Source organism: Solanum tuberosum, unplaced genomic scaffold (genome assembly GCF_000226075.1).
Source record: "Solanum tuberosum cultivar DM 1-3 516 R44 unplaced genomic scaffold, SolTub_3.0 scf00042, whole genome shotgun sequence".
In the NCBI taxonomy this organism is placed as follows: Eukaryota; Viridiplantae; Streptophyta; class Magnoliopsida; order Solanales; family Solanaceae; genus Solanum; species Solanum tuberosum.
In genome coordinates, this window is record NW_006238967.1 from 545,021 (window position 1) to 570,634 (window position 25,614).

Sequence of the window (25,614 nt, forward strand, 5' to 3'; positions counted from 1 at the left end):
TTACTTGTCCATGTTTGACATAATGCATCCCTTAAGAAGCAATAAATAAAATGGTAATTTTACTATATCACTCTTAATTACTGTAAGTCATCTACATGTTGGGAAATGAAATGATCAGTACTTAATAATAGAGGTAAAATAGGTATAAAATGATAAATCATCTCTTGGAATTCCAAATTGGACAAGTAAAAGTTAAAATCTTTTTCTAGTATAGTAAACGAGTAAAAGTGAACGGAGACAGTATGTGAAAATCCAAAATAAATTATCTATAAAAAAAAGAGAAAAAATGGGTGTTGGCTATTTAACTGGAGTTCTTACTTTTGTCTTTCAATTTTAAGGAGAGAGCCTTTGTAAGTGAGGAAGATAGGGAATATGCACTTGGTTAATTGGGAATCTCTCATTACCAGCAAAAAGGAAGGGCCATGGACCGTAGGAACTTAGAAGCACATAATCAAAGCTTACTCATAAAGTGGTTGTGGAGGTACAATTCTGAACTTGATGCCTTGTGGAGTTAAGTCATTGGTGAAAAATAGAACCAGACAGATCAGTGGAGTACGAGTCCAATCAACACCCCTCATGGACAGGGGTCTGGAAAGCTATCAGGCAACTATGCAATTCTTTTCAGATGAATACTAGTACAAGGGTGGGTAATGGGAGAAGGACTTCATTTTGGCATGATAAATGGGTAGGTCATGGGCCACTAAAAGATATGTTTCCTGAGTTCTTTTCTATAGCACCACTTCCTGACATCTAACTGAACAGTGCTTGGGGATTGAATGGATGGAATATCATCTTCAGGAGAGGGTTAAATGATTGGGAGCTGGGGAGAATCACTGATTTTTTATTTAGTTTAGAAGCTTTCAAAGGTCTCAAGGAGGAAGAAGACTCTTTATTGGAACAAAAACAAGAATGGGATTTATACTGTTAGATCAGATATCTTAACCTTTCACAGACAGGCCAATCCATTGTGAATTGGCCCTGGAAGTGCATTTGGAAGGCTAAAGTTCCTACTATGGCTGTATGATTTTCATGGTGGTTGCTATGGAAGCTTGCCTAACTCGAGAAAACTCAAGAACAAAGGGCTGTCAATTGTGTTCAAGGTGGGTTTTATGTGGGAAAGCTTTAGAATCCAATGGCCATCTGTTTATATTGTCCTTTCACTATGCCATTGTGGCTTATGTTCCTAAACTTGGCGGGGCGTAGATGGACTATATCTGTTAATTCTGCTGATCTGCTAGAACCTGGAACAACAAGGGGAACATAGTGAGACAGAAACAGAACTATGGTTGTATGATTTTCATGGTGGTTGCTATAGAAGCTTGCCTAACTCAAGAAAACTCAAGAACAAAGGGCTGTCAATTGTGTTCAAGGTGTGTTTTATGTGGGAAAGCTTTAGAATCCAATGGCCATCTGTTTATACTGTCCTTTCACTATGCAGTTGTGGCTTATGTTCCTAAACTTGGTGGGGGCGTAAATGGACTATATCTGTTAATTCTGCTGATCTGCTAGAACCTGGAATAACAAGGGGAACATAGTGAGACAGAAACAGTTGTGGAGTGGTCCCTGCTTGCATATGGTGGTCAATATGGACAGAGAGGAACTCAAAAGAATTTTTTAAGACATGCAATTGACTGTAAGAAGTTAAGACGAATTGTATCCTTTTGTTTTATGTTTGATGTAAATTAAGCCATGTAGAGAGTATAAATTCTCTGGTAGATATGTTAACTAGTCTGTAGATAGATCACTTTTGATCTATTCTGTTGCTGTAAATATGGTATAACACTTCCTTTTGAGTGTTCTTAAATATACTGTTACCATTCTTGAAAACAGAAAAGGCGTGAAATTTTCTGTCGAAGAGAAAAAAAGAGAAGTGTGAACTTTTCGGGAAATAAAAGTAGCGTTTCTAAATAAGTTTGAATTGTGATTTATTCAGGTCCATTCAGACCCATTAAACAACAACAACATACCTAGTGTAATCCCACAAGTGGTGTCTGAGGAGGGTGGTGTGTAGGCAACCTTACCCCTACCTTTTGAAGCTAGAGGGGTTTCCGATGGATCCTCGGCTCAAGTAAAGCATATGACTTTATATAAAAGTCAGTATGAAAAGGTAATACAATAGTAATTAGTAAAACAGTGAGATAAAAAATAATGGAGAAAAGAACAATAGCAACAACATATAGTACGATAACCGAAGCAAAGCAAACAACATGTAATAATAAAATCGAAGAACAAGATAGGAGCATGATTTTAATAATAGCGACGAGGGAATCTAGACAATGCTCAACTACCTACTAACCTTCTAACCTTCTACTGTAATCCTCGACTTCCATATCCTCCTATCTAGGGTCATGTTCTCTGTAAGCTGCAGATGCGCCATGTCCTGTATACTCACCTTTGTCCGATACTTCTTCAGCATACCTCTACTTCTCCTCAAACCCGTCATAGACAACCTCTCACACCTCCTCTATGCGGCATCTGTGCATCTCCTCCGAGTCATTTCAGTCTCGCCTCCCTCATTTAGAGACTTTAAAATGCAAAAAACAAATGCACTGAATGGGCCGAGATCTGAAGCAATTTGATTCAGACCCCATTTAAGTGCAAATAAATGACACGTAGTGTGGGAGGTGATTGGAGGACTTTTGCCTGTCCATTGAAGATTGGTTGCCCTTAAACACTGATTGTTACAGATACAAGGGAGTGTCTGGTGCAAACTTTCATCCTTTCCCTTTCTTTAGTCAATGGATTTAAGTAAGGGAAGAAAGACCAAACCCACACTTCTCCTTCCAAGCAAAAGGATTATCCCATTCCTTTCTTGCTTTGTACAAAACAAAGTTCTGTGCGTGTGTTCTCTAAAATAAGGCAATTTTTAGTAGTTCATGCTTGCTTTTGGTGATGTTTTCTTTTGGTGATGTTTTCCTCTTGTCCTCCATTTCTTTGTAGCTCACTTTTGTTTTCTCTTTTATTTTGACTCTCCATTGACTGTAATTGTAGGTCACTCTCCTTTGTCAAATTCCAGAGGGTTCTAGCCAAAATTCTTCAGCTGCTACAGTTGGCATAATCAAGGTTTTATTTCAACTAAGCACTCTGGTAGCTGAAATCTTATTTTTATGTGTTTCTAATTCTTGCACCATATGCAGTCGTTGATTGGGCATTTTGATCTGGATCCAAACCGAGTCTTTGATATTGTACGTTTTTTATCCATAGTGATATCGTGCATTTCCACTCCGTTTTATGCATTTTTTTGACTTCCATTCCTTTTAAACTTTTGAAAGTTCAGTGTTCACTTGTCTTTGGCTGTGATTTTACAGGTTTTGGAATGTTTTGAACGTCAGCCTGGTAATAGTATATTTTTGGACTTGATTCCCATATTTCCCAAGGTATAATTGTGGTTGTTTTGTTGTTTTCTCGTTTTGTGGAGCTCTCCCAGTCTTGAAAGTGCATTTGTTTTCCATTTTCTCTCCATTATTTGCAGTCCCATGCCTCCCAGATTCTGGGGTTTAAGTTTCAATACTACCAACGCCTGGAAGTTAATGATCCTGTTCCAAGTGAACTTTATCAGCTGACGGCCTTGCTGGTGAAAAGAGACTTCATTGATGTTGACAGCATGTGAGTATATCTGTATACTTGGTTACCTCATCCCACCTTTTCCTCCTCCCCTTTACAATTTCTTTAAAGTATTTGAGTGCCAAAAAGGATACTTAACTTTTGTAGTGAACATTAGGCTTTAAATAAGCTCTGAGTAGCTGTTGTGCATGAAAGAGTGCATGAACATCCACCTTTCTTGCTAGCAAGTATTATGTCTTTCTTCGTGCTTGAGTGGTTTTTTCTCTCTTTATTTTGCTCTTGCAAAAATGGATTTTGTTATTTATTATCTATTTCACAAACCATAGATGGTAATTAAACTGTGTGTTTCATCAGACACCTTCTTTATGTATAAATATAATTTGGATGACATGCAGATATTGAGAAATTTACCTCGTCAAAAGAATGTAGAAAAAGTTGTGCATCTTATCAAAAACTAAGTGTTTGCCTCGGTGATTTTGGTTATTATCTCATGCACATTGACATTACTAAGAGTATAGGATACAGATGCCTTTTGATGCTGGCGACTAATGTGAATTATGATAGGGGAACAAAAGGGATAATCAAAGGCACTGTTATTTGTTGGACCAATTAAAAGTATTTTAAGGAGTTAAGAGCATCTCGTGTGGTTTTTTCGTGACTTCTTTTGTGTACAACATACTGCCTGTAAATGGATGATATGAATGTCATCATCTAAAAGGTCGTTTGATAATACTGATAAAAATGATGTTTCCCTGAGATTGGTGTCAAAGGGCACTAGGTAGGCAACCGAAGGCAGAGAATTGTAAGCTTGATAAAATGAATACAGGGAAAAAATATGCTACTTATGTGTCTTCTCTTTTTGAGATAATAAGTAGGATCTTTACATCCTCTTGTTATAGATATAAGAAGTTGCTTATTCTAAGCAAAAGCATCTACTGATTAATTTGAGTTGCGAAAGGCCCAAAGCATAATTGGGCTTTCTAGTTTCCTTTTGGTAGGTAACCTGGGCTATTTAATTCAACTTATTGCTACTGACGACCTGGTTTTTGTTTCAGTTATGCACATTTACTTCCCAAGGAGGAGGATGCTTTTGACCATTACAATGCATTTTCAGCTAAGAGACTTGACGAGGTTCCAACATTTTCTAGTGTGAATACTTCTGTTCAATGCGGGTATTTTAGCTTGAAATTCCGCGTGCTTGTTTGGTTAGGGGGTTATTTTAGCTTTCCTCTTGGATTCATGTAGGCCAACAAAATAGGGAGAATAAATCTTGCTGCTACTGGGAAGGATCTCATGGATGAAGAGAAACAAGGAGATGTGACAGTGGATCTGTATGCTGCATTGGACATGGAAACAGAGGCAGTTGCTGAGCGTTCCTCGGAGCTAGAAAATAGTCAACCCCTGGGCTTGCTTATGGGATTTCTTGAAGTGGATGACTGGTAAGTTTGATTTCGAAGTTCCATGATTATGAACTAACCTTTGCATTTGCCAGTGTGCGTGTTCTGGCCATCTGTTCACCTTTACTTTGCTCCGACTGATTTTATGTATGTAATAGTTGACTATCTTTTCTCTGGGTTTTATATTTTGACTATAGCTTTTGGGTCTCTCTTTTTCTTCTAGAAAGTAAATATCAGTTCTTTTGTCTAGTGAGATAGCAGCTTACTTTTGTCTTTGTGCCAGACATTAGGCATATAATATCCATTCTTTTATCTGCCTGTTCCGAGGATCTATCGGAAACAACCTCTCTACCCCACTAAGTTAGGGGTAAGGTTTTGCGTACATCCTACCATCCTCAAATCCCACTAGTGGGATTAGACTGGGTATGCTTTTGTTTTTATCTGCATGTTAATCCTTATTCCTTATTGGTAGATATTGATCCTCTGATGGGACATATGCTAATGTTTTCTTGGTTTATAGCCCGTGTTATCAAAGGCGCGCTTAAGCCCTGAAGCGAGGCTCAAAATGTGTTGAGCACTTTGCCTCACTTTATGTGCACTTCATTATGTGCACTTCAGTGTCGTCATCAAGGTTCTAAGGCAAACGTTTCCTTGCCAATGGGCCTCTTATGAAGAAGTGAAACTAAATAATTGATATTTCACTTTATCGTTTTCTTTTTTCAATTTGTTTTGTCATATATTTGTCATTCATGTTTATAATTATTAGTCTTGGACTAAACATATATATTTGTATTCTTTTCTTCCTTTGCACCTTTTTCATTAAAGCCCACACTTTTTTGCGCTTAAAGCCCCCACAGACCTTAGAGCTTTTTTGCGCTTTTCGCCTTTGATAACATTGTTTATACCTCATACTTCTGTGTTTATTTAATTTCAATCCTTTCAAATGTAATTGTATTTTCAATGTGCCTTTTTTTTTTAAAGAATGTAGTCAGTGTGCCTTTGTTCTATATGTGTGAATATAACTTACCTTCGGTCTTTGTTTCTTCACCATCTTTTTATCTGGGGAGAGCCTCGAAACTTCTTTCAATGAACACGAGGATACACTTTTTGTTATTAATTTATTTCCAGGAGCAGAGTAGATAGGATGGTGCATTTCACTGGCTTGTGACAGTTTATGGACGAATGGTTTGTTACATGTGTATATGCTTTGTGCTTAGACTGCAGAGATATCTTTTCATTCTATCTCTTGCTATTGTTTTTTAATTTAATTTTAGTAATCACAAATGTCTATATCTCAAACGTCAAGAATACTCATGTGCTAGATTTTTATTAGTGAATTTGTTTTATAAGATGCTAATCAGAATGACTAATCAACTAATGATGGCCAACTTCATCTTTTTTTGTTTTGAAACTGGTAAGGTTAAATGGTCAACTTCATCTTACTTATAAGAACTCGTAGAATATGTATTTTTACTTTTAGTCTGAGAGTGCTGTTTTAATGACCGACATGTATGCTAGCTAAATAAGTTTTATTGGCTTCTTATCCCATTCTTTGGAGGTACTGTACGTTGTTTCAACGTTTTACTTTATCTCAGTTCTAATTTAGTGGATTATTTGCAGTGCGGTCTAGCTAGCAGCCTAAAACTCTGAAGTGTTTTTCACATACTTGTTAGGCCTTAATCAGTGTTTTCCTAATTTATCTTTGTATAATTGCAAAGTATTTTTACTCGTGATTTGTTTCATAAACTCAATTTGTTTTTGCTTTCAACAAGTAGAATACATTCTTTGGAGTATTCTCTGTTGGAAGAATCCATTTTAAAGTAGGGTTATATACTTCGATTTTTGTCAGTGTTGTCTTTCTCTATGCTGTTTCCCTAGATATCCCTTTTTTCTTGTTCAGCAGGTAAAAAATTTCTGTCATCCTATGTAGGTAGAGTCATTTGAGTTCCATGTTGTTGACTCGTTTGTGGTATTTTGATCTTTCGCTCTTTTGTCTTCTTTTATAATTTAGACATATGGATACCTTTACATATAACATTTATAACTTTCAGGTATCATGCTCATGTGTTGTTTGGCCGTCTCTCACATCTCAATCCAGCAGAGCATGTACAAATATGTGATGGATTATTCAGGTAAATCAAAATCTGTCATAATAATTAGACTGTTGTAATTTTGTGTGCAAAGGTGGACGTGTAATTGATACTGTCATTTCTCTTTGTTAGGACTTCGGAGTATAGTAAATTATAGTGTGTATCAATTATGATCAGTCAGATTTAACTAAGATTGATTCTTTCCAATAATTATGTTCTTATCTATGATTTTCTTTCCCATTTTAGACTCTGTCGCAATGAGATTATCCTTCGCAAAAATGTCAAATATGGGATTATGTGTTTTTGTTTCTTCTTCAAATGCTATATGAAAAATGAGATTACTGTTGCAACATTGGATATTATTCGAACTCCAATATTTAAAACCCAATAGCTTGAGGGAATAATCAAAGTTGAGTGTTCTCCTCCTCGTTTCATTTTTACTTGGTATAATTGCCCATTTGTTAAAATTCATACTATGCAATCCCTAGCAATGTGAAGGCGGAAGAGAGATAGTCAACATGCATTTTTCATTGACCAAAGTTGCTGGCCGAGTCACCTTTAGTGTCTGGAGATGTGCGAAAACCAATACTTACACAAGGCGTGCAACCTTCTTCGGAAGAAAACCCAGTTAGACTTATTGACAAAAGACATGCACATGTGGGGATCGTGATACATTCCTTTGACATTCTCTTAAGTGATTCTTCTCCCAGTGCTGTTCATCTTTTCCATCCAACTAGATCGCCACCATTGTATTTCGGTCACCAGAACCCTAGTTCGAGAGGGTTAATCTATTTCCCGGCGAGATTTTAAGTTTTCTTGCTATTCTCACTTTATTTTCGAGCACCTGGGATCAATATAGATCTCGTGTCTTCCACGTTAGAAAACTGGATGATGTCATTTATACAAACACGTAACTAAATTCCACACAAGCTTCAACAACCCTTGGAGGCCAGAAGTTACAAAACCTTGGTAATTATCATGGAGGCCGTTGCCAATATATCATGACTTTGTCTTCCTTGCTTTTGTGTAGTATTTGCTGAAATTGTTACAGATGCATCTTCCTTCCTTGGCTTAGCTTGTTTTTCTCTCTTTTTCCATGTATTCATCTTCACGCAAGATTATTAGAGAAGTGTGAGAATAGGATATTATTTTTCATGTTTGTGTTTTAAAATATATTTTATATGTTGAAATTACATGAGTACTTTATGTCCATCAAAGCTTTGGCTAGATTTGGTAATTCCAGTGAACTCCAAATTAAAGAAGGCATGGTTGGTGGGGGTCAAAATTCCCTGTTGAGGTATGAGAGCTTGAATAAAGCTTTAGGTCCACAGGTTATGGTAAATACATGCAGTAAGGAGGTGACAGGGGGAGGTGGGTAACTCTCAGCTACAGTTGCCATTGTTTCGAGGAATGTTCAATTCTGTCTGTGAACATTGGAGAAAATTTAGGGTGATTGAGGGAAGAGGAAGATATCCCTGAACCTTTAGTGACCATTGTAGGGGAAAGTTGTCTCAATGGCCAGGGAGAAAATTCCTTAATTTTCATAAGTTCTTGGGAGTTCCATGAGAGGGGAAAGATGGTATCATTATTTCTTTTGTTAGACATTGAACAAGTGACTAGTAGAACTGACGGGGAAGGTAGTGGTGTTATGTCAGGGTGGGGAGGGAGAATGGATGAGACACAAAGAGATCTGTTATTATCATCCAATAAAGAGATCTTTTATTATCATCCAATGTCAGTTCGCTGACGAAAAGAAAGAATTGTACTAGGAAACATAATGAATATGGGAGGTATATGAGCATTATAGCCTTAAATGCTGGGGGAAGATCTTTTATTATCATCCAGAACCAGTCTTGAATGCTTGATGGAACGATGTAGCATTTAATCCCAAAATACCGGTAACAGTTACTCTACCAAGATTTACAGACTCCAACTATCCTCACTCAAAGGCTGTGAGAGACGGCAAATGGCTTTTAAAAAGCAATAGAGAAACAAAGGTGTCAAACACATTAGACAAGCAGAACCAAGAAGATGGATTGTTGAGTAGGTGTCTTGTAGGATATCTGGAAGAGGCCAACAAAGAGAAACCTTCCTTGTATGAAATCAGAAGATGGTCGTCATCTGAATGGAAGAATGTTTTAGGAGTCAATATTTATGTGTTATACCGCGACACGTTCTTCTTTGAATTCCCAAACAGATTCATAGCTGAACAAATACTTTAAGGCCAGTGGAAATGGAAAAACCTAGGTCTCAGCCTAGAATGGTGGTGCCCCGATTCTAGGTTGTGTACTGATAGACTTTACTGCTGAAATTGAAAATAAAGGAACAAATACTGCTGTTTCACACTAGATTCACTGATATTACAACAAGAAGTCTGAAAACAAAACGATCACGAGTACACTACTGACATAATAAATCACATCCTAAGACAATAATGAACTTTAGTTATATAATCATAAAGATCACAACCTTTCTAGACATTCGAGAGGCTAGAAACTCTCCCAGAATTCCCTTTTCTTTATTTTCTGAATGCCCTCTTTTAACTGCCCTGCCCCTATTTCTACAGAAAAAACCACCCAATACATGTGTTCTCATGACAGTTACTAAGTTTCTTAATTGTTTATTTTGGCCTCCTGGAATAAGTTTTTATAACTTGAGGCACATCATGTACCAACCTCCATGGAAGTCAAAGAAACTTGGATCAAAGTTATAGGAGTTCCCCTACATCTTTGGTCGTATCAAGTTTTGGCACAAATTGGGTGTCTTTGTGGTGGATTCATGTTTTTGCAGAAATTGGGGAACTCTATGGTGGTTGACTGACTACTGAAGAGGAGACAGAGTTGAAGAACCATATGAAGTGGGCAAGGATCTTGATTGCAAACGATGGAAGAAACATGCCGAAAGAGGTGTCAATTTCGTGAGACGGTCAGGAACCACTTTTGGATATGGGTGAAAACAATGTGAGATACGATCTCTCGCTTGAAAAAGATTCGAGTTTTGTCGAAGAAGAGAAGTGCTAGGTCAATTCAGGTTGTGGTCTTGTATATCAGAGGGTAATACAAAGTAACCTCTGTGGTACAATACAAAAATTCCTTAATACTAGGGATCCTCATACACAAACCCATTTGGGGAGAGAGTAGGTGACAGTTGTGGTTGTGCCCAAGTGACCTCTTTAATGAAGGACTCGGTGTTGGGTCTAAGTAAAAGGCTAGAAAATCTGAATGAAGAGCTAAGTGGGCCAGTGGACTACTCGTTAGCTGGACACACTCATTTAAATGATCTTGGGCCAAAGTGTTTTATGCCCTAAGCAGCAGCCTTTAAAACGGCTCCTTTAGTTGATGAGCCTTTCACAGAAAGAGTTAATTTAACTGTTGGAAATGTCACGAAGGAGAGAGTTTTTTCAAGTTTCAGTTATGGTGATGAAACAAGAGAGCTTATCATCCAAGGAAGCTCTGCAATACACATGCAGAAGGGGGAGGCGAACGTTATGGTGGGGGCGACCATAACCTTAGAGATTTCGAGCTCGGAGTTCGACATGGCTGACACAGGTGGAAACAAGGAGAACACAGTGGACCCCTCCCAAAGCCAAATAATTCCTTTGGAGGAACCAACACCAATTCAATATGATTCCAGTGAGTGTATCAAGGAAGTGGAGGCTGGTGCCACCTTGGCACAAGATAACATCATCAAATTGAGCAAGCAATTCGGGACTCTGTTTGATGGTTTGGAGAAGGATGCAGAAGTACTATTCCAGAAGCTTGATCAAAGGAAGGGAATACCAATGGTTAGCAACAGCGACACTCAACTAGTCCCAAAGGAGTTACAAATTTTATCTTTGATGTAAGGTATAAGGAAGGGGAACCAAGAGGTGAATTGAGGAAGGGGAGAAGGCCACCAATTGGTGATCAATGAGAACCAAAATCTTTTCTTGGAATGTTAGGGGATTAAATGAGGGTGATAAGAGGAAGTTGGTGAAGCAGTTAGTGCACCAATGGAGAACAAATATTATGTCCTAATCAATACCAAATTAGAAAGAGATGTTAAACGTCTATTAAGGGAGTTATGGGCTTCTCATTAAACATCAAAACAAATTGTCTTTTAGCTTTGCCATTTGTCCTTCCTATTAATCTTGCTTGCTGATACTTCTATTTTCATTCATGTGATCAGGCTCATTGAAAAATCGATATCAGGACCAAATGACCTTGTTTGCAAGATGCAACTTTTGGGTTCACTTTCTGGAGTTGTCACTGACAACTCTATGGAAGTGGCAAATTCATCAAGCAGTAGATCTTATATCAATCTTCGGAAAGAGCTTTTTGAGATGCTTTCTTCTGTGGGACCTCATCTTTATCGAGATACGTTATTGCTACAGAAGGTTTGGTTCCCCTGATTTGGTGATATTATGATTTCTTGTTTATGCTGGGACTTAATTTTGCTTATTTCCCAGGACTCTAATGTAAGTATTTCAAATATTTCCTAAGATTGGTATTTCTGATTCTGGGATAATCAGGTATGCAGAGTATTGAGAGGTTACTACATTTGTGCACATGAGCTTGTCACTAGTGGAGAGACAGGCTTTATCTCCCAAACTGTTACCATTGGAGATCGAACTCCTCAAATGCACCTGAAGGATGCTACGTCAAGAATCGTAGAAGCATTAGGAGGATGTCTGCTTCCTTCCTTACAATTAATACCAGCAAATCCTGCAGTTGGACTAGAGATCTGGGAACTAATGAGTCTCCTTCCATATGAGGTTGGTTTAAGGTTTTAACCTTCATGTTACAGCCTTTGCTGCTATTTGGTGTAATCTGATCAGAAGTTAGTTGCTTTAGCTGCGTTATCGTTTGTATGGTGAATGGGAGAAGGATGATGAGCAATTTCCAATGCTTTTGGCTGCAAGGCAAACAGCAAAGGTGTTATTCTGCTGTCTAGAAATAGTGCATTTTATTTTTGTTGTCATGTCTCTTTGTTAAATGCTATATTACTTTGTGTGACAGTTGGACACGAGGAGGATCCTGAAGCGCCTTGCAAAAGAAAATCTAAAGCAGCTTGGTCGAATGGTTGCCAAACTTGCTCATGCCAATCCAATGACAGTATTGCGAACAATTGTTCACCAGGTATCATTTAATTGGTGCCTATAGGCCTATGTTTTTCAAGTCCTGCAAGATTTAGGGTTGTGACTATAGGGATTTAACATACAGTTCATCTGTGCAGATTGAGGCTTACAGGGATATGATTACACCTGTTGTAGACGCTTTTAAGTATCTGACTCAGGTCTAGTCATTGTTTCTTTTCCCATTTCTGCTCCTACTTTTCTCTTTATGCATCTCTTTCTCATGCGTGCTTGGTCATTGCATGTTCCGAGGGTCTCTCTGAAACAACCTCTATACCTTCACAAGGTTGGGCAAGGCTGTGTACACACCACCCTTCCCAGACCCCACTTGTGGGATTACACTGGGTATATTGTTGTTGTTGCTGCTTGGTCATTGCATGTCTTCTGTCTGTTAAAAGATCTTAATTGTGGAAATATATCTTCTGATTCATCTAGCCAACTTTCAATCAAGAACCTTATCTGTTTTAAAATTTTCCTCCCTGAAGGGAACTAAGGTTGGTTTCATCCCAGGGATTCAGATTCCTTACAAACGTCCCCATATTGCTGCTGATTGTGCAGAAGTTACAGAATTTGTATACCATGGTCATGCATCTTGCCTTGCTAGCAGTTTGCTGAGGAACCATGTGCCAGTGTCTTACACTCCTATTATGGCTTGTCATAAGCTTCTCTGTATTCTTTTTTTAAATAACTAACATGACTTGTACACGAAAGATATACAGTAGTTTGTCGGATCGCATTTTGAGTTTATTTTATTTAAAATTGGATAATATTATGATTTATTTGTACTTTTATCTTATTGATTTTATTTTTTGAAGCAGCTGGAGTATGATATTTTGGAATATGTTGTTATTGAACGGTTGGCACAAAGTGGGAGAGAGAAGCTGAAAGATGACGGCCTTAATTTGTCTGATTGGCTTCAGTCTTTGGCATCATTTTGGGGTCACTTGTATGTGTTGTTTCTTCTTGCTATTCATTTTGGAGTCTCTTTTCAATGTTTAAAATATGTGAATTGTTCAAAGTTGAAGAGAGTTGTTGGAAATTTCTTCTAGTTTTTCCCCTCATTTACATTTTCTAGGTGATAATTTCAAGAGAGTTGATTACTCATATTTATGGTTTTACTTTGAATTAATTATATTCTAAATAAAATAGTTTGAGAATAACTAAAAGGGCAAAAGTGGAAAGTAGTGATCAATTTATGTCCTAAACTTTTTTTCTTAATGGGTGTGCATTGCCGCACAAATCCACTTAATATGGAATAGAGGGAGTATCTCTCTAGTTTGAACATATTCTGTTGCATATGATAATACTGCTTTGTGTTGTACTTCTTCCTTAAGGAACGAGTATGTGACTTGGGATTTTTAGCTACTGCATACACTTGTGTCATTTGTGTAGTTGAGGTCAGTGTTTCAAAAGGTAGGGGCATGAGGTGAGGCGTAAGCCCCATGGAATCTTTAAAGTTTTAATTTATAATGTAGTAAAATTGTATAATAACAAGAAAGATTATTATAAATACATTAATAGTTCAATTATTTTTAAAACATGATTAAAGAAACACATAAGAAACAAAACTTCTAAATTCTAATATGATTTTTCAAGTATAAATATTGCAATGATATAAAGGGTATTATGAGATGCAAATAAACTCTAACATGTTAACTTTCATATAATAAAAGAATTACAATTTTTAAAAATATGTTACAATCATACTATGCAATCTACCTCACTAAAAGAAAATAATCAATAAGCTTTATCAGTATTATATATAAAACATCACTTCTTCATGAATAAAAATAAAATTACAAGGTGAATTAACCGAGGAGTTTACAAGAATAGAAAGTGCCATTATCGACTTCTACCAAAAGGTGTATTTAGAGACCACTCATCAGAGACCTACCAACATGCTCAATAATTGTCCAACTCTTTTAGTGGAAGACAAGGTGAGATTGCAGGAAAACTTCACTGAGGAGGAAGTCTTAAGGTGTCTGAAATTGTGCGGGAGATAAAGCTCCTGGTCCAGATGGTTTCTCCATGGGTTTCTTCATCAAGTGTTGGGAGATTGTGAAACAGGACATTGTGAATGCCATTCATAACTTCCTTGAGCAGGAAGTTTTGAAAGAAGCTTCAATGCAACAGTCATTACTCTTATTCCTAGAAGAAAGGTGCTAAGGATTTAAGAGATTATATCCTGAGTATTCCTGTGTTTATAATACAAGTTACCATTTCTCAAAAAAAAAGAAGAGATTCTAGGCCTATTAGCTTGATAGGAAACATCTACAAATTATTCTCCAAAGTGTTGACAGAGAGGCTGAAAGGAGTGATCTCCAATCTGGTGGATGTTCAACAAATGGCTTTCATCAAAGGAAGACAAATGATGGATGCAGTTTTAGTGGCAAATGAAGCAATAGACTCAACAGTGCAACAAAAGAAGCCTGGTATCCTATGCAAACTAGATATAGAAAAAGTATATGATCATGTAAACTTGGAGTACTTGCTATGTATGCTGAAGAAGTTGCGCTTTGGGCAAAAATGGATTTTGTATATCCACTATTAGTTATTCTGTGTTGATTAATGGATCACCTGCATGCTTTTTCAAGGCTCAGAGGGGTCTTAGGCAAGGGATCCTCTTTCTCCTTTTTTGTTTATCATTGCCATGGAAGGACTGAACACTATGTTCAAAACAATTAATTTGTATGGATGGATAAAGGGTTTTGAGGTAGCTAGGGCAGGGAGTGATAGCCTAGAGGTGACTCATTTGCAATATGCTGATGACACCCACATATTTTTTTTTTTTTGAAAATGGTAATGGTGTATTCTTCAGCATTAAGGAGATGCTGGTGACCTACAAACAGAGGGGAACAAAAGAAGAGAAAAAAAAAAAGAAAAAAAAGAGAAAAAATAAATAAATACTTACAAGGGTCCTAATAATTCTACAATCTGTTCTGTATCCTCTAAACCTTTCTCTTTACACCAAAAATAAAAGGATGCAATACAATCCCATCTAACCTTCTGAATGGAATTGGACCTATCTTCAAAATTTCTACTATTTCTTATTTTCCATACTGTCCACCAAATGCAATGTGGAATTATCCTCCACCATGCCTTTTGACTCTTGCTCCCCCCTCTTCTTATCCAACAACTCAACAAATCTGCAGTATGCTCGGGCATGGTCCAGTTTGTTTTTGTGAGACTAAGGAAGATGGCCCAAATTTGTGTTGTAAAGTTGCAATGCAAGAATAGATGCTGGTTGGTCTCTGCTGCGTTCCCGCATAATGAACACCAAGATGCTATAATCTTTCCTTTTCTCCTCAGCACTTCATGTGTCAGGCAAGCCCTTCTAGCAACCAACCATGTAAAACATTTTATCTTAGTTGGTGCTAAGGTTCTCCATACCTTTGATGTCTTCTTTCATTACCTCCCAGAATATAAGATAGAAGGACATTGGGAAAACCATCGGGCCCAGGAGCTTTCTCCATCGCACAAAGTTTAATGCATTCTAGAATCTCCTCCTCCTCAATTTGTTTATGTAACTCTTCCTTTTCATCCTCATTAATACAAGTAATCCCCTGCAATTGTAATTCTGGCCTCCAAACTTCTGTCTCCTTGTACAAATTTTCGTAGTAACTCTTGATGGCCTCCTTGATATCAGTAGGATCAGTGACATTGCTTCCCTCCACCTTTAAAGATTCTATGGTGTTGTATCTTTTGCGAGATTTAGCTATTCTATGAAAAAACTGTGTTCTTATCCCCCTGCTTCAACCATTGTATTCTAGATCTTTGTCTCCACCTTATCTCTTCATTTTTGGCAACTTCTTCAAAAGACATTGCCAAATTTGTTTTTTGCGCACTTTCTCCTTGAAGCCTTCATCCCCCATCCACCAGTTTTCAAATTTGAAGTATGACTTCTTGAAGTTCATGTCTCCACAAGTCAGTAGAACTGGGTTATGATCAGATACCAACTTTGGAAGAGTTGATTATCTAATGAGGGTGAGGAGTTCCTCCCATTGAGCATAATACATTATTCTGTCAATCCTTGATGCAGTTGTATGGTTCTCTCCTCTTCTCCAAGTGAAAGACCCTCCAAATAAAAGGAGGGTCTATAAGCTCCACCTCCTCAATACAATCAGAGAATTCTGACATAGACCCATTGATAGATGAACAGTTTGTTCATTCTGATGGATATCTGATGACATTAAAATCACCACACACTACCCACGGCCCTTCATAGAGATTTCTCATGGCTCCCAATTCACACCAGAGATCCCTTCTTTCCATTCTTTTGGACTTCGCATAGACAGCCGTCAGGTACCATGTTAAATTCTGGTTCTGACCTGTTAATTTGCAAGAAATGCATTGCTCACCACTCTCTACTAACTCCCCTTCCCAGACCCCTTTTGTCCCCATAGTATTAGTATCCCTCCACTGCTTCCAAAATGCAACTCCCCCACCCATCTATTGTTCCAAATAGTATGCAACAGATAACTTACGTTACCCGTCAGTTTAGTTTCCACTAAGACATAAATAGCTGCCCCCCTTGACTAACTAGATTTCTAACTAATCCCCTTTTATTTTCGTCGTTTAGACCCCTTACATTCCATGAAACTAATTTCACCCTCATTGTTCCACAATAGTTAGGCTTCTCCCTCTGATTCTTGGCTCACCATCCTTGAAATTCATGTTGAAAATTAAATTCCTTAATTCCTTTGGGACACTGTTGTTGTTACTGCTTGATGAGCTATCCTTTGATTTCTGATTCTCCCTTGGCTTGTTTTGCTCTAATTTCATGATTAAGGAATAAAATTCTTTTTCATACCCTTTGGTAGAGACTCCAAACAAACGACTAAGTTTGAGTAGATTGAGTTGAAACCTTAGCGTGCTTGTGATTCAATACAGTCCTCTACGATGCTGTCATCCATTGCTAATGGATTAGGGTCCTCATACTCCCACCATTTGTTCTCCGAAGAGCTCTATAACGCCTTCTTCCCCCTCACTGTCAACTCCCTTGATGCTATCCATTTGGCTTGAAACTAGATCACTTGTTTCTTTGCCTTCTTTGATCTGCAAATTGTCTATGCTAAGGCTCTGAAAGTTCTTGGGAGTTGTTTCCATTCGCATGCAGAATTCTGTGTCCTCATCAATGCTGGAATGTTCAAAGATTTTTTCTGATTTTCCCGACTCCCTTAGAATGGAATATGTAAAGGGTTCTGTGAATCCATTGGACTTCTTAATTAAAAAACTCATCTCATCTGTTGATTTCTGAAAAAGGAGCCGGTCCTCCTCTTGATAAGGCTCTTGTGACCCAATAGGCTCAATAAATGGTTCTGATGTGGGCTTTGGTCTGGGAGTTAAATGAATAGGCCCAAAAGGACCTTCTGGTTGGTCCATGTCTGGTGGCAAAGTGGAATTTAAAAGAATTGGATCAGGCCCCACAGATTCTTGTAAATTCAAACATTCAGCACTGCTACAAGCCACCTGCTCTAACGCTGGCACCACCTATTGCGTGTCAGACCCCACAAAATCTGTTGGGTAAAGACCTACAACCTCTTTACCTTTTTCATGAAAAGTCTTCTTGTACTGTCCACAACCCAGAACTACTCTTGGCTCTCCTTTACCAGCTATTGTCACCTGTCTAGGGTTAGTAACTATCTCCTTTTTCTTGTACATCGCTGGCGACTCTACCCATATGGGCATAGAGAAGATCAGATTTCCATCATCAACATCAATGGACAGTGGTATTGTCTCCCTCGGACCCTTAACCCGAATGCGAGCCCATCGCAGGTGGTTTTTAAGTTCCGTTTCTTCTTCATTTTCCAGACAACCTCCACATTTATCACCTATCTCTTTCATGACACTTGTGGACCAGAGGTGTAGAGGAAGACCATGTACTCTGATCCAAAACCAATCAAACTTGGTTTGGATTGGAAAGGAGCCCTTTGTCGGAAGACCACCAGTCAAGTGTTAAGATGACCCCTTGTCTTCTCCAGTCACCCATAAGAATGTGTTCAGCTGCTTACCTTGATTGGAAAGAGATACTGAAAACCATTCATGTCATACACTTGGATATTCTGAGTCCCTTTCCATGTCTGCTGAGCCCATCTTCTCACTTCATTGCGAGTTGGAACTTCATCCCCACCATTGAATCGACCAACTAGACATCTGCGCAGAAGATAATTATCACCCTCTTGAGTTTTCACAGAAAGCTGGTTCTTCACAACATCAACCTCAGTAACCTCAGCTTCCTTTAAAGTCCACTTGCTCTTATTAAGAGCATCTTTGAAGCTTCCCTTCTCATTTAATAGTTGTTCTGTTGTACCTCCATTCGTAATAAATGCACCAGGAGTGCTAGTTTTGTTTGTAATAAATTCCTCAATCTTTGTAGCCACCAGGCCCCATCCCTCATTATAAGAACTTTCTGGAATGATGATCACAACTCTGTTATATCCCTTAACTGTAATAATGGAAAGGAACCTCCCGTACTTGTTGAAATTTTGAGAGCAATAAATATAAGTAGAGAAGTCTCTGCATCTCCACGATTTAAAGTTCTTCCCCCTGTTTTCTGATGCATCACTCATTCTTCTGCATAGTTAGAGTAAATCACCTTTACTCACAGTTAACCTTCTAATGGAATTCCTGACATTTTCCACCCAATCAAACCAAAGTACTGACTCTGATGAATACATAGAAATCTCATAAGATTTTCTCCCAGATCTAAAACAAAGTCTGTTGTACATTGAAAGAGGGTAAACTGGAGGGTGCAGAAGAGTAGAATAAGGTAAGGAAAAATGGACTCCGGTGATCGGATTTATCAATAATCACAGTGGGTGATTATTGTTGGCTTTGAAGAGAAGGGTTGATTCCGGTGGGGGTAGCTGGAAAAAAGTGGGTTTCTCTCACCTAGAAAGTAGGAGAGACAAGGGGCATTGGGGACTGTGCCTGGGAGCTTTCCTCAATGTGTTCAATCTGTAGTTTTTGAAACTTGGTTACCCGTACACCCACATATTTTGTGATGCTGATAGAAACCAATTGAGACATCTCAGAATAATCCTAGTTCTTTGAAGGCATCTCAGGCCTTCGCATAAACTGGGGTAAGAGCTTCCTTTACCCCATTAATGATGTTCCCCACATGAACCTGTTGGCGTCTATTCTAGGAGGAGAGGTAAGGTCTTTACCAACCATTTATCTGGAATGCCTTTGGGGGCCAAGTCAAAGTCTATTGAGCTTTGGGATACTGTTATTGAGATATGTCAAAAGAAATTGGCAAGATGGAAGACCCAATACTTGTCAAGAGGAGGTAGATTGACTTTGATCAACTCAGTCCTTGATTCACTTCCAACATACTTGATGTCCTTGTTTCCCATTCCAGCTCATCAAGAGATTGGATAGAATCAGGAGGAACTTCTTATGGCATGGTGACAAAGAGAGGAAATGCTATCATTTGGTCAAGTGGAACTCAGCCATTTTGGAAAAAATGGGGTGGCTTGGGTATCAAGAACCTGGAAATCCAAAGTAAAGCTCTAATGATGAAGTTGTTGTTGAAGTTCACCAAAGAAAACCACTTATTGTGGGGAAGAGGGATTAGAGCCAAATATGAACAAGAGGATAGCTGGATGACCAAGTAGGTCAATACTCCATATGGGATCAGCCTATGGAGGCGCTTCGGATTATATTTCTGGTGATAAATCAGTTTTGTCAATTAAGTGGAGAAGGGTAGAGGGGCGGGCTCATTATCCACCGAGTTTAGAAGACTGTGATTGGTCCAAAGGGCGGGTCATAGACGGATTTCTCGGTTATCAAAAAATAAAATAAAAAATAAATCAGTTTTGTCAAGTATTGTTTATTCACAATCTTTTCCTGTTGGACAAGCTGATCCCGTATGCTTTATCTCTCTAAACTTTGTTCTTTGTGTCCCTGATTGTCCTTTTAATCTTGCATCTGTCAATTGTTTGAATCGTGCCTTAAATTGTGCTATAATATTTCTTGATGATTCTTTTGTAATTGCTATATTTAGAAATACTATATTCATAGCAATTTATAGTTCAGCAATACAGATTTTTCATTTGACTTATTTAACAGTAATGGATTAAATCACCCTGTTGATTGAGAAGAAGTTGTTTTCAACAAGAGTTAATGATGTCAACCTAATACCACGTTATGTTCTTGCGTAGCTTGAGTCTTAGTATAATCATTGGTAAATTCTCCAGGTGTAAAAAATATCCGTCAATGGAATTGAGGGGCCTTTTTCAGTATCTTGTCAATCAGTTGAAGAAAGGAAATGGTATTGAGCTTGTTTTCATGCAGGTATGGATTTTGCTACTCCCTCCGTTTCACAAAGAATGACCTCCTTTCCTTTTTAGTCAGTTTAAAAAAAATGACCTCTTTCCTTTTTTGGTAACATTTTACTTTTTGCTTTCCACGCGACATGTTTAAGACCACAAGATTAAGGGCAATTTTGTACATTTGACATAACTTTAATTTAGGACCACAAGATTCAAAAGTTTTTTTAATTTCTTAAACTTCGTGCCAAGTCAAACCAGACCAATCTTTTTGAAACAGAGGGAGTATTATCATTTGTGACATGCGATTTGGTTTTTCTGGCTGAAAACTTGCCTCTTTTGGAATTTTGTTGATAATGTGCAGGAGCTCATTCAGCAAATGGCTAATGTACACTATACAGAGAATATGACAGAGGAACAATTGGATGCCATGGCTGGAAGTGACACTCTACGCTACCAGGCTACCTCATTTGGTATAACACGGAACAATAAGGTGCATTAGAAACTCATTTTAGTTGCAGAAGTTTTCAGATATTTTTTATCCTGGAAAATGATTACTTGAATCTGCAATGGTGCTGGAGCATGATATTTTCAAATAAATGTCTTCAAAAGAAGTGGGTTAGAAGAGTTTTCATTACCATTTTATTTCGATTTTGCATATGCAAGTGCTAGTAGCTTTGAAATCTTTCTACATTGGAGTGAACATATGATGGTCTTATTGATTTTGATCATTCATTGTGCAATTTAAATATTTTGAAACGTGAAAGCTCCATCTTCCGATTTCCCCCCCCCCCTTTTGTTTGCGATGCAAGACAAGAAGGGAGAAATGAGAGAAAATAGGGAGGTATTGGAGAATGCAAGAGAAGACAGATAAATAAAAGAGAGAAAGAGGAATAGCAACATATCAAGAGGGAATCCCACATGTGGAGTCCGGGGAGGGTAGCGTGTAACCTTACTCTTGCCTTAGGAGGTAGATAGGTTGTTTCCGATAGACCCTCGTCTCAAGGAAAATCACATCAGAAAAGAAATAGCAGGAGTGAAAAAATCATGGTAAAATACGATAGAATGCATCTCAAAACATTATGAAAAAAGGAACATTAACTACAACAAAATAGTATGATAATCAAAGTGCAAGAGATAGCAGATAGTAGCAGAAACCAAAGGACAAGAAACTACAAGGAAAATACTACGACTACCAGTATGTAAGAATAAGCAAGATTACTCTCCACTAGCTATTAACCTTCTACCTTAATATGTGTCCTCCACAACCTCTTATTTAATATCATGTCCTTGGTATGCTGCAAGTGCATCATGTCCTGTTTAATCACCTTTCCTCAATACTTCTTCTACCTACCTCTACCTCTCTTGAAATCATCCATAGACGACCTTTCACACCTTCGCATCAGGGCGTTTGTGCATTTTAGTATTAAACATCAAATCAACTTATATCAGTCAACATCATCTGCGCATCTTAATATTAAATGTTAAATCAATTTATGTCACTCAGAAGAAAAAGGGGTGTCAATATCAAATTAATTTCATATTATCTAAGGGTGTGTATGGTATGGAGGAAAATGTTTTTCAACTTTCCCATGTTAGGTTGGCCAAAATATTTTCAAAAATATTTTTCCCTAGGACAATTTTCTTTAAAATGAGGAAAATGACTTCCTTAATGTAGGTGAGGAAAACTAGTTCCATAAGTAACATTTCAAGTTCATTGTGTCCTCTTCACCATCCAACACTCCCAACCCCCACTTCTTGACAATCCCACCCCCCGTCACCCTCGAACCCCCACTCCCCACCTCATCCCACTCCCATAGTGTTTTGTTAGATTACATGTAAATGCTCTTGAGATAATATTATATTTTTTTGGTTTACTTACTAAACACTAAAAAATAAGTAAGAAACCCACTTATTTTTCAAGAGAACATTTTCCTTCACACCAAACCACACCCTAAGAGCTTTTTTGGATTGACTTTTGGATTTTGACTTACAAGCCAAAAGCCATAAGTTAGGATCTAACTTATGGCTTTAGACTTATTTTTCTCATTTTCGCTTAAAGCCAAATGCTTATAAGCACTTCTTTAATTTGCCCACACTCCAAAAGTGCTTAAAAGCTATTTTGGCTTAAAAACACTTCATATAAGCCTATCCAAACAGGCTCTAAGAGGGTGTTTGGATTGACTTATTTTAAGTAGTTTTTGTCTTTTAAGCTTTTTTTTGGTGAGTGTTTGAGAAAGACAAAAAGTACTTTTATGCACCTGCAGTTGGGTCAAAAACGTACAAAAATAAGCTAAAAGCCAAAATTTGGATATGAACAACTTATGACTTAGCTTATAAACTACTTAAAAAAAGTCAATCCAAACAGCCCCAAGTATGATCCAAAATATTGTAGTGTCTTTTTTTTATAAAGGACTAGCTTCTTTGCAATTTGAACTCCTGAAACAAACTATATGTGTAACTAGAATGTACATACTGCCTCAATTCTTATCTCTACTAAAGGAAAAGCTAGATAAATTTTGCATCTAATACCCTCTGTCATGTTTTGTTCGACACACTTTCCCTTTTAGTCTAACTCTATCCAATAAAAATCACACCTTCCTCTATTTAAAACTTGTTTGAAGTTCGCCTCCCAATTTTACCATTAGGAGTCTTTTGGTACGAACAAGTTATATCCGAATTATAATATGAGGATTAAATAATGATGTGATTATTTAATAGATATAGTTTTATTGGTAGATGCTTGGTTGATGGACTAAAAATGGAATATACAGGGTATAGTACAAAACATGTGTCTGGCTTTACACAACATAAATTAGGAGAAACTTTTATCGTTAATTTTTACCTTGACTTTTTAATGGACTATGGGGGAGAAGAGAATGGCATTTTTGTCATTATGATGTTCTATCCAGGGATTAGTTATCTTTGGATTGTTATTATTTCACAACAGTTATGGAATAAATAATCTTGGGATTGCTTATCCTAGATTAAAAGCTCAACCATACGTTGGATGAACTGATCCTGTATTTTATCTCGAGGTTGTTATACAAGTCCCACAAACCAACAACTCCTTAATGACATGACTTGGTTGAAATTGTTTACTTTAAATGCTCATTTGTTACAGGGGAGGGAAAATGAAAAGGCATCTGGAACTCTTACCACCACTTATTTAGTAATGGTAGTAAGGGCAATGTTGGTACTTTGCATATATTTATCTTATCTTCAAAAATTCTTCTTTTATTTCGTAAACTTGTTTCCAGTTAAATACATTTACGTAAAGTGGGATTTGTTATAGATAAACATAAATAATGTACCAATCAAATGAAAAAGATAAATATAAATAATGTATCTACACTAATTTGTTGGGTTATTCAAACATTTATGAATAGCTACAACATCATTAAAAAGCCTTGGGTACATACAAATCTATCAACCCCCCTCCCTCTCCCGCTCCAGCCAAAAACAAATAATCGTATTTTGGCTTGAGGTGTCTTTCTGACGTTGTAGTTTGTCTATGTTGTTTTCACTAGTAAACTCAGTTTTGCACAAATCTTAAATATATGGTATTGCAATTCATTTGGGATTCCTCTTGCACCTGGATGTGTGCCTGCTGTAGATCTCTAATTTGACATTTAGCATCCTAATTTGACGGAGTGTCCTAAAATGTGGCTCTTCTTACAGGCATTGATTAAATCAACTAACAGGCTGAGAGATGCTTTGCTCCCAAAAGATGAACCAAAGTTGGCAATTCCACTTTTGCTACTCATTGCTCAACATCGTTCCCTGTAAGCATATACAATACTGGATGTGTCCTAGAAAAAATTCACAACCGAAATACGAATCATGTAGTTATGAAGAGTAAACATTTTTCCTGTGAAAATCAAGTCCAACTTCTTTCCCTGATTCCTATTTGAAAGATGCTGAATATACCATATCTGGAAGGATTGTGCTGCTTCCTTCACATCAGTTTATACATTTTTTTGGGCTCATCCAATGTGATTTCAATATTATATCGATCGAGATCCAATCAAGAGCCTGGAGCTACTTCTCGTGCTTGAACACAGATTCCTTTATTACATGTTTCAACAACTGTATTAATTGATTTCTTTTAATCTTGCATTTTACTCTGCAGGGTAGTTATAAATGCGGAAGTTCCATATATTAAAATGGTCAGTGAACAGTTTGATAGGTGTCATGGAGCCCTTCTTCAGTATGTGGAATTTTTGTCTAGTGCGGTGACTCCAACAGCTGCCTATGCTGTTCTTATTCCAGCTCTGGAAGAGCTTGTACATGTGTATCATCTTGATCCTGAGGTTATCCCGATTTCTATTGGTGTCTTCTAACTTTTCTTATGTTTCATGTGATTCTTCTTTTAATAAATCTGTAAGTCTTGGGTCCATATGACTGAGAGGGCATCTCAGATTTATATATGTTAAAGGACATAATTGTCATTTTAAAAGACAAAATAAGAGCCTCCTTAACTTTTGTTCCGTGATAAGAGCACGACGCATGGCATGTTGGTTAAGCACGTTATGAGTTCGCTCTTCTGGGACTAATGCCGGGTATATTAAGTAGAGATGGGTTGGGGGGGTGAGTCCATTATCTCCCGATTTTCGAACTATGTGCTAGCTAGCTCTCTGGATTTCTTGGTTATAAAAAAAAATCCAAAATAAGATTTGAAATGAATTGTTATGGAGTTTATATTACAATTCAAGAACTGTTTTGATGTATATCCAAAAAGGTGCAGAGAGGTTGGTGACCTCCATTGCACTTCAAGAGGCCCCTGCCCAAGTGGCATAGTCTGCATTATAATTTGTGACAGCGAGGATCCTTAAAAAAATAATGGCAGCAAAACTTTCCATCCAAATGTTCTCTTAGGTTTTTTCTAGGTCTTCTCTGTTCTAGCGTTTTCACAGCATTGTAAGTAATATGCTTCAGTATTTCCTATAACAGATGCGATTTCTTACCTCCTCAGGTAGCATTTTTGATTTATCGGCCTGTTATGAGGCTCTTCAGGTGTCAGAGAAATTCAGATGTCTTTTGGCCTTCAGATAGTGATGAAGCAGTGAATGCAGCCAATGCTGAAAAGGAGTCTGAAAGATCTGACTCATCTGCTTACTTACTCCTTGATCTTGGTTCATCTCGGAAACCTATCTCGTAATACTTTCTGACCTCCAGGC

The 25,614-nt window shown here is 37.6% G+C and overlaps 1 protein-coding gene across 1 annotated transcript in view; it reads left to right on the top strand.

The window, feature by feature from the left end:
* LOC102606042 (THO complex subunit 2) overlaps positions 1-25,614 on the top strand; it is a 57,637-nt gene that overhangs the window by 17,367 nt on the left and 14,656 nt on the right. Inside the window, exons 7-24 of the mRNA XM_006343116.2 lie at positions 2,992-3,063; positions 3,138-3,185; positions 3,309-3,377; positions 3,473-3,606; positions 4,620-4,695; positions 4,810-5,003; positions 7,013-7,093; positions 11,219-11,426; positions 11,562-11,804; positions 11,884-11,964; positions 12,049-12,168; positions 12,266-12,325; positions 12,983-13,110; positions 20,363-20,459; positions 20,799-20,927; positions 24,116-24,219; positions 24,567-24,747; positions 25,410-25,591. Coding sequence (XP_006343178.1) covers positions 2,992-3,063; positions 3,138-3,185; positions 3,309-3,377; positions 3,473-3,606; positions 4,620-4,695; positions 4,810-5,003; positions 7,013-7,093; positions 11,219-11,426; positions 11,562-11,804; positions 11,884-11,964; positions 12,049-12,168; positions 12,266-12,325; positions 12,983-13,110; positions 20,363-20,459; positions 20,799-20,927; positions 24,116-24,219; positions 24,567-24,747; positions 25,410-25,591 — 2,207 coding nt within the window. The remainder of the gene's footprint in view (positions 1-2,991; positions 3,064-3,137; positions 3,186-3,308; positions 3,378-3,472; positions 3,607-4,619; positions 4,696-4,809; positions 5,004-7,012; positions 7,094-11,218; positions 11,427-11,561; positions 11,805-11,883; positions 11,965-12,048; positions 12,169-12,265; positions 12,326-12,982; positions 13,111-20,362; positions 20,460-20,798; positions 20,928-24,115; positions 24,220-24,566; positions 24,748-25,409; positions 25,592-25,614) is intronic.